The sequence below is a fragment of the Hippocampus comes genome, unplaced genomic scaffold, assembly GCF_001891065.2.
Source record: "Hippocampus comes isolate QL1 unplaced genomic scaffold, H_comes_QL1_v1.1 scaffold10, whole genome shotgun sequence".
Taxonomy (NCBI): Eukaryota; Metazoa; Chordata; class Actinopteri; order Syngnathiformes; family Syngnathidae; genus Hippocampus; species Hippocampus comes.
The window spans coordinates 633,174-642,421 of NW_017805001.1; the positions used below are offsets into that span (position 1 = coordinate 633,174).

At 44.1% G+C, this 9,248-nt stretch overlaps 1 protein-coding gene across 2 annotated transcripts; it reads left to right on the top strand.

The window, feature by feature from the left end:
- The first annotated feature begins 227 nt into the window (after nt 1-227).
- On the top strand, nt 228-7,380 carry LOC109532592 (zinc finger protein 281-like). 2 transcript variants are annotated; one of them, XM_019897499.1, is made up of 7 exons: nt 228-402; nt 2,231-2,643; nt 3,059-3,160; nt 3,453-3,570; nt 3,685-3,768; nt 3,850-3,968; nt 4,627-7,380. In XM_019897499.1, the coding sequence occupies exons 2-7, from the start codon at nt 2,278-2,280 to the stop codon at nt 5,926-5,928; spliced, it is 2,091 nt and encodes a 696-aa protein (XP_019753058.1). In that variant the 5' UTR covers nt 228-402; nt 2,231-2,277; the 3' UTR covers nt 5,929-7,380. The 2 variants fall into 2 exon arrangements, with proteins under 2 accessions (XP_019753058.1, XP_019753068.1); XM_019897509.1 differs by lacking the exon at nt 228-402 and adding an exon at nt 576-794.
- The last annotated feature ends 1,868 nt before the right edge of the window (nt 7,381-9,248 follow it).

Consider the following 9,248-nt stretch of genomic DNA (forward strand, 5'->3'; position numbering starts at 1 on the left):
CAATTTGGATGGAATTTAGTTCGGCAGAGAAGGCTTTGCGGGCCTACTATCCAGGAGTTATTAAGTATTATAAGAAACAATTTCCCCGATCAAACTTTTGACATTGTTGATTTTCATCTATTATTTTACACTGCCATCAAGAACACTTTCTTTTTTCAAACCTCTCTGTGCAAAACTACACACTTTGTTGTATCAACAAAATGTTTTAAAACGTGGGTACGGGCGCGCGCGTTTGTTTGCACGCGCACGTCCAAGACCCACAATGCTCCGCGCGCAGCCAAGATGGAAGAACCCAGCAGCTGCCGGAGAACAATGTTTTGACTCGAGATTTTTGGGGGAAAACGGGAGCGCCGAGAGCCAACGACGCCGGCCTGACGAGCGGCTTGTGGTGCTCATGCGCCGGTAAGAGACACGCCGGCCGTGGTTTAAAAGCAACACCAAAAAAAGTCCGTTTCTAATGGCTACGTCTGGAAAGTTTAAACTTCTCGTGCGGGACAGACAACAAAAGCTGCTCGCCGCCGCTCGGTTAGCATTGCTAAGCTAATAGGACCGAGCATCATTGTTCACTCGGGACTTTGTGGGTCATGCCCGTGTTCGTTGCTCCATCACCGCATAACGCTCGCTCCGGTTTCCGGAAGAACCGAGTCGCCGACTCTGATTAAATATGAATGAAAACTTATGATTTTTCTCTTTTTTTTTTTTTTAAATCCGAAAACAAGCAGCTGCTCTTTCGTCCTTCATTATTCGTTCGTGAGTGTCCTCTAATTATAATATCTTCTCGTTCAACCGAAAAGGTAACTTTTTGACAAACTTAACCTCCCGATGACAGATGGAACTTGGGCATTGCATGTTTTGTTTCGATTTCGAAAGCTTGTGCGTTTTGAGCGCCGCGGCGAGGCTGATACGCGGTCCTGAAATGCGCGGCCACATTAATTATTGTCCCACATCACAAAGAACAAGACGACGGAGGGCGCCCCGAGACAGTTAGCATTATTTGAGCCTCCTGGTTTATTGCCCCCGACGAGCAGCGTGATTAAGTCGGGACTAAAGTACCACACTCCCATTTCATTTCGACCCCAGAAGGGAGGAATAAAATGTATTAAATGCGAGTACTAGGTTATGAGTTATGGTTTTGCAAACTGTGGCTCAGGGGTCCAAATTGGGTTCCAAGTTTTTTATTTTATTTTTAAATGGCTTTCGGGCAGAATAAAATGTGATGGCCCAGCAAACAATAATGCTTGGAAAAGTGCACAGGAACCCCCTTTAAAGTGGGAGGCCCGAGTTGCGATGTCACTTAAAAAGAAGGACCCCGCAGGTGCTCAACAGCAACTTTTACGCTGGTCACGCCAACGCTGTTGCAAAATACTTTACTGGAACAACAACTTTGTTTGCCACATGCAGCTTCACCGCCGCGTTAGCATGACTTTGTGATCAAAGACGATGGCGTGTTCAGACTTGCATACCACCGCTGTAGGAATTTAACTCTGTTGTAAAACAAGGACCCCTGTATTCACATTTGTCAGTGTCACGTCAAAATAGATTTTGTAATAAACAAACCATGTCCTTAACTTCAGACGGCCCTCAGTTTATAACAGTGCCAATGAGGTTGAGGGGTAAACACTTATACTAACCATTGATTTATATTTGAACACGATCATTGGCAGCATCTTGCATCTCTGGATTGATGTGTGTATTCCGTGTAATCACACACCAGCACTCATTGGCATATAATCCTCATGCAAATAGGATGACTGGATCAGACACAAACGGTCGCGCAGATTAACGTTCGATGGGAAACGGAGTAAATGCAGCGCCCCGCCAGACAGGAACCTCTTGCATTTGTCCTCGTGCCAGACTGCAGCCCATTTGTTGACCCTACGAATCATCACCTTTAATCTGTCTGAAGCCTCTTTTTGCGCAGAGATCCCGCACAATTGCAGCTTCAGTAAGAGCAGACGATTATCCGGCCTCCTCTTATTTCTCTCTCTCTCTCTCTCTCTCTCTCTCTCTCTTTCTCTCTCTCTTTCTCTCTCTATATATATAAATAATATAAATGTCTCTAAAGATGAGTCTATTTTGATAATTTTGTTTAAAAAAAAATAGGAGCCATATAACACATTTCAACCAGAGCTAACAATAATTTTGGAGGATGCTGAAAATACACACACACACACACACGTTATAGTTTACGCATGCTAATTATTCCGATTGCCTTTGTTTCTCCCGGCAGGATGAGACTGACTGCGACGCCATAGTTTTCCCCATCCAGCCGCCACCATGAGCATCATTCAAGACAAGTTAGGCAACGACTTCCTGCGCCCCAACGGCGGCATGGACAGCACCTTCGGCGCGGGCATGATCATGTTCAGCCACCTGCCGCCCGTCACCAGCTTCACCCGGCTGCATTCCGTCGGGCCGCAGGAGATGATCCTAAAGAAGGAGCGGGACTCGCCCGACTGCAGCGGCGGCGCCCTTCTAGGGACGGGCGACTACGTCCACGCCTTGGGCATCAAGCAGGAGAAAATGTCTGAGCATGACTACCGCTTGCCGCTCTACCCGGGGGGGCTGGCCAAGACCACCGAGCTGCTGGAGGTCGCCGTCAGTAATCCGAACCTGCTCGTGCACGAAGTCAACGCGGCCAACGTGAGTACTACTCCGGCCTGTCATATTAAATCGGGTGTTACCTTCAGGGACGCTGACATTTGTCCTTCAATGTTTAGTACAATGAAAAATTGGGCTCAACATTTTATGGAGGAAAAAAAAAATCAACTTTAATCTCATGTTATGACTTTAATAAAAAAAACTGTTTTCTTTTTTCTGATTTTATTTTGGGGGAAAGTTCAACTTTCTTATAAGATGGCCATTTTTTTTAAAATTCCTTGTAATTTTAGCTCATATTTGTTGGTTTGTTTTTATGCTTTTTGAGACGATTAGTTTTTGCAAGCTTTTTTTCTATGCCCGTGTAAACGACTCTTTTTAGAGCCTGCTCAATCCTTGAATGAAACAAATCGTATGCGGTGGCGGCCTCTCACGCCGTTCTCCTTTGTCATCCTGGCAGCTGCCGAGTCAGTTGGGAAAGGAGCCCAGTGGGAGGAAAGGTCGCAGGTCAAATGGTGATGGACAAGAGAGCCGGCCAAGGAAGAAGCGGAGCGACACAAAGGTTTGACACGTACATTTTTTTTTTTTTAATGAATGAAATTGTGATGCAAAGTATACAACAAAGTCATTTGACTAACTAAAAATTCACACTTTTCACTATCAATTTAAAGTGTTCTTATTTTTCTGTGTGAATTTATTCCATTTTTCATACACATGGTTACCATCACGCTTTTCAAAAGTCTTAGCCATCACTGGTAACTTTTTGCTATGCATCAGAGGAAAAACCTCACCGACAAGCCAAATGGCTCACTGAACTGGAGTTGCTGATTTGCTACTTTGAATGTTGCCTGTAGTCCACGATGCTGGATGGAGGCAACGTGTCACCGGGCAGTAAACCTCACATCTGCGAACACTGCAGTGCCGCCTTCAGGAGTTCCTATCATCTGCGCAGACACGTCCTCATTCACACTGGTAAGACCTACGCCATCTTAATATTTTGTCTGCAAACTTCATGAGAGGGTCAAATAAACGCTTGGCATCTTGTCTAAAAGATTTATAATATAATGTACATAAATTCCTATTTAGGTGAGCGACCGTTCAGATGCAGCCAGTGTAACATGAGTTTCATCCAGAAGTACCTCCTCCAGCGACATGAGAAAATCCACAGCGGTGAGTCATTAGACGCGCTGACGGGAACATGCCCGCATACTCACCGTCTTACCTCGACTGTTTCTTCTCGAACGCTGTCAGGAGAGAAGCCGTTCAGCTGTGACCAGTGCAACATGCGCTTCATCCAGAAGTACCACATGGAGAGACATAAGCGCACGCATAGCGGAGAGAAGCCCTACAGATGTGAGAACTGCCAACAGGTGCGACATTTTGATTTCCTCGTTGTCATTGTTGCCTTGCAGAATCAATGCAGCCTGCGCTTGAAACGCTAACACTGGCTTGAAATGTCATTTTTAAACCCCTATTTGATTGACGCCGTCCATCCATTTTCAAATCTACTTATCCTCACAGGCAGCCTGGTGGTCGACTGGTTAGCACGTCAGCTTCGCAGTGTCAGAGGTGCAGGGTTCAATTCCGGCTCCGGGCTTCCTGTGTGGAGTTAGCATGTTCGCCCCGTGACTGCGTGGGTTTTCTCCGGGTACTCTGGTTTCCTCTCATATTCCAAAAAGATGCATGGCAGGTTGGGAGGAAAATTGAATACCCAGAAAAAAAAAAAAAAACACGTAGGCACAGCGCAAACAGGCAAAATCTACACAGGAAGGCCTGAGCTGGAATCGAACCCTGGACCCCCACATTGTGACGCCGACGTGCTAACCAGTTGACTATGGTGCCGCCTGATTGAAACCCAAAGTTGAAACCCGGTCTTGAGTATGAAAACCCAACCTTTGCATGAAATCCTAAACTTAATCTGACACCATGGCGTGAACTTGAAACGGCAATTCAAGCTTCAATAACTAATTTGAAATCACAGCCCCACAGCGTACACGACTGTTGGAAAATATTTTGGTTTCTGTTCAGTTTTTTTCCAGGACAGATCGACTGCTGAAGCACAAGCGGACGTGTGGAGATGCCCTGAGGAAAGTTCTGGATCCGAGCATGCTGGACGTGGCTTGTGTGGACATGGGAGGCTACGGAATCACTCAGGGAAACACAACGGCGGGAATTGGGAGGAAAAAAGGTCGCTCCAAAAATCCTGGTGACGGAGGCACCCGAAAGAGGAAGAAGGGGGACACCGGCTTGAGAGCCCCTCACATTCCCGCTGCTGTCAGCGGAGCCTACAGCGTCCACGACTACTCGCTTGAGAATCCGACTCTCTCCTCGATGACAGAGCCGGCGGGTCCCAGCATGCAACACCATAGCCGCGCTCCAAAGATGGCGTTCAAGAAGGCCCATCGGAAGAGTCTAGAAAAAGGAGGGAAAGTGGATTCAGTGGAGCACGTTGAGGATCACGCTCTCATGCAGACAAACGGCAATAAAGTGGCCAACAACAATTACGACGACGCCATGCAGTTCCTCAAAAAGCGACGCTACCTCCAAAACGCCATGTCGTCAACAGGAAGCGCCGGCGCCGAGTACGACCTGTTGTCGCCACACCCGACGGTCATTCAGATGACGGACGCCGACGCGGGCCTGGACAAGTCCAGTATTCCCGACGAGGTGCTGCAAAGCCTGCTGGAGCAGTACACGCACAAGCCCGACACCTCGCAGCAACACCACCTCCATTTTGATCTGGGCGACCAGCACGTGGAGGCGCTCCAGCCCGCCTCGGCGCAAGACCTGGACGCCGGCTCCACTCCACCCGGCGACAAAGGCATCATGATGAACGAGTACTCGCGCTTCCTACTGCAGGCGCTGGAGCGCACGAGCCACAGCGTCGGCTTCCCACTGGCCGCCCCGTCTTCCGGACCCTTCCTCTACTCAGAATGCGGCTTCATGCCATCGGGGGCCGCCGACGCCTCGCCTCAGCCCGCCTTTCAGCTCCTGGACGGCGCTCACCACCACCAGCTCACCCCTTCACAGGAGCTCAACGCCTCCACCACGCCGCCGTCATCCTACCCAATCAACCCGGCGGACCTCAATGGCCACAAGGAGGCGCCGCCCACCAAGAACGGCCTGGCCACCATATTCCCACTGTCCTCTTCAAAAGCCGCCCCCTACCAGATCGAAACTTTTGCGCAGGCTTTTGGGTCACAATTCAAGTCCGAAGATCGGATAAGGACGCCCGTGTCCGACTTCTCAGGGTACAGCAGCTTGCTGGCCGATGTCGGTGAGCCGGCCAGCCCCGCCTCCAAATCGCCGACCAGCCAAAGTTTCAGATGAGACCACACCTCAAACTTTAAACCTATTTTATTTGTATTACTTTTTTTTTTAATATTCTGATGCCACTCCTCTTTCCCAGCAGACAATTTCATGTAAATGTCTCTTCTTTTTATTTATGGGGTACAACCGTGACAGGACTTATAAGTATAGTATTATTTTTTATGATTATACTAATAGGAATATTTTTCACCAGCCAGCGGACTTAGTTTGGCAGGGAATGATGATAGCCCAAGATAGGAAACAAAGCAAAAAAAAAAAAGTATTACTCAGGAAACAGGAAGTTGCTGACATGATGAATGAGTGTGAACACTGAAAACACTTTCTCTTTGGCAATATAGAGATTATGCTGTCTTTTCGTGACCGTACTTGTATATGATCGATCTATATATATTTATAAGAATATATATATTGATACAGATTTAATCACGGTGGCCATCAAGGAAGAACGAGGGTTTTTTTTTAGGGTGCAAAAAAAAGGTTTACCTGTAGGGGTCGCTATTGGACAGCAATTGGAAAAAAAACCTTCATTTTTGGATGACCCGCCTTCCTCTTCCCCTTCATTTCCCCTCGACCAAGCAGTTTCAGGGCCACACTGTCCACGAAGAAAAAAATATGAGTAATAAAAAAATACAGATTTGACAAAGCAAAAATTCTTCCTCTACTTCATACATGGCAAAATTCTCCTACCACTCCATAGTTTTTTTTAAATATATCGGTTCTGATAAAAGGTCAAGTTTGTATCTTCATGAAAAATGTTATAAATTGTTTCTCATAATTGGAGTTTGAAACGATGATCTCTCAAAATGACAATTTCATGTAATGTGTCACATTGAATAGTAGTTGTGACTTCTTTGTCAACTTTCAGGTCAGGCTTTTTTTTTCTTTTTTAAATGGTAAGACTATACTTTTTTTATACTGAGACTTTCTCCTTGTAGCAGGTTATTTATTTACACGGTGGAGGTGTGGCCCTCGTACTCAAGTCCTCTTTCAAGAGATCCTTTGAGCACTTTGAGCCGTTTTGCATCGGGTCAAACTTTTCGTTTTGTACGATATGACGGACTCGATTTTGGTTCGTTATTTGGGAGGCTTGAACATTTGTTTAAATATCTTGAGTGGGAGGGGCGGTGTTCTGTCAGGGTCGTTCGGGGTGGGACTTTATTAAATTGGGATCACGTAATCGCGACCCTTCTGTGTTTTCGCAAGCCCGTTTGCTCTGCTGGTGATTTGGTGTTTTGATCGAGTTGCTCAACCAAGCCGCCTTGCGCTAAAAGAAAACAAGGAAATAACGAATTTGTATGCATTTTAGATTTGTCCCAATAGATTAATTGGCTTGTTTAGTAAATGTTAGATGTCATTTCTAAATGTATTTATGCTAGTTTTTTTTGTTGTTGTTAATTATTAATTGTAACGTCTTCCAGTGATCGACATCTGCTAAGAATTTGCCTCATATACCTCAGATCGATATTATCTTGAGATGTGGAGGTAGTACATCTCATTGTTTACAAGCCTTTATTGTAACACTACTTTTTAAAAAAATAAAAATGAATTTTTGTAAGTTTATTTTACAACAGCCAAATGTCATAGCTGATGATGTCACCATGTTGTTGTTTTTTGTAATTTAAGGTTCTTGTGACTTGCTTCACTAAGACTTTGCCTGTCCATTGAATTAAAAGTGATTAGGGAGAAAAATGATAATTAAAAAAAACTCTTGCTTTTGTTTGTCTTTAGTAGAAAAGTTTTGGGACTTTTGTGTTCATCCCCGCCAACCACTGGATTATGTTTTATTTGCTGCTGCCGTTCTCCACATAAATGACACATTGCGTTAAGACCAAAAACGAACGAATGTTGTAGCGAGCTTGTTAATTGAGAGGGAGTGTCTGCTCCTTTTCTTCAGAAATCTTGTCGCACGTTTTCAGATTCCACACAAAGGGGAGAAAGGTCAAGTATGTCATTTGTAAAATGACATCCATTCATTCTTTCCTTGGCCTGAACTACATTCGGCAAACAACTTCATTGAAGATCGATAACCAAGGTTAACGTTCCCTGACACGTTGGAAATAGGAGTAAATGTTCTCTATTTTTTTTTACCTTGTCCAAAAAATTCCAATCTTCAATTTTGTTTGTTTTGAATTCTTCAAAATATAAGTATCTAAAAATATACATTTCGGATCTGTTATATTATTTGACCTGAATTTTATTTCCTGATCTCATTTCCTATCTTGGGGAATCTGACAACTTCTGTAAATTCTAATAAGGAACTGATCATTCCCGTTAGCATGACTTGTCTGTCTTCATGCATGTGTGTCAGCAAGCACACCCCAATTGACATTATCTGACTCCGTTTACCATTATGATCAGTGCATGATTTTTTATTTTTTTTTTTACAATGTTTATTGTAACCAAATTTCAAACTTCCTTGAGTGAGTCAGCATCGATTGTCTTTTTGTTCCGACTGCAAAGTGAGTCAACAACTCATAAAACTGGCGTGACCACACAGCAGCAAAGTTACGCATGAAATCCTCACGTCTATAATTGTGCTGCTTCACTTGTTTTGTTTTGTGTTTTTTTTTTAAGTATTTAAGATTGGATTTTTGCCGAAAAAAACGACCATGTATAGTGAGGCATTTTTAGCCGAAAAAAACGACCATGTATAGTAAGGCATTTTTAGCCGAAAAAAATGACCATGTATAGTAAGGCATTTTTAGCCGAAAAAAAACGACCATGTAGAAGAAGGCGTTTTTGGCCGAAAAAAAACGACATAGTATAGCAAGGCGTTTTTAGCACGAAAAAAACGGCATACTAGTATAGCAAGGCGTTTTTCGCACGAAAAAAACGGCATACGATAGCAAGGCGTTTTTTGCCGAAAAAAACGACATAGTAGAGTAAGGCGTTTTTAACACGAAAAAAACGACATAGTATGGTAAGGCGTTTTTCGCACGAAAAAAACGACATAGTATAGTATGCCATTTTTGGCACGAAAAAAACGACATAGTATAGTATGCCGTTTTTGGCACGAAAAAAACGACAGTATAGTAAGGCGTTTTTAGCACAAAAAAAAACGACATAGGATAGTATGCCGTTTTTGGCACAAAAAAAAACGACATAGTATAGTAAGGCGTTTTTAGCGGAAAAAAACGACATAGTATAGTATGCCGTTTTTGGCACGAAAAAAACAACATAGTATAGTCAGGCGTTTTTAGCCGAAAAAAACGACATAGGATAGTATGCCGTTTTTGGCACAAAAAAAACGACATAGTATAGTAAGGCGTTTTTAGCGGAAAAAAACGACATAGTATAGTATGCCGTTTTTGGCACGAAAA

Excerpts from the sequence above, each read along its gene's own strand:
- LOC109532592 (XM_019897499.1), top strand. The coding sequence starts at position 2,278 with ATGAGCATCATTCAAGACAAGTTAGGCAACGACTTCCTGCGCCCCAAC. Across the intron at positions 2,644-3,058 it reads ACGAAGTCAACGCGGCCAAC|CTGCCGAGTCAGTTGGGAAA; the intron begins GTGAGTACTACT and ends TCATCCTGGCAG. Across the intron at positions 3,969-4,626 it reads GATGTGAGAACTGCCAACAG|TTTTTTTCCAGGACAGATCG; the intron begins GTGCGACATTTT and ends GTTTCTGTTCAG.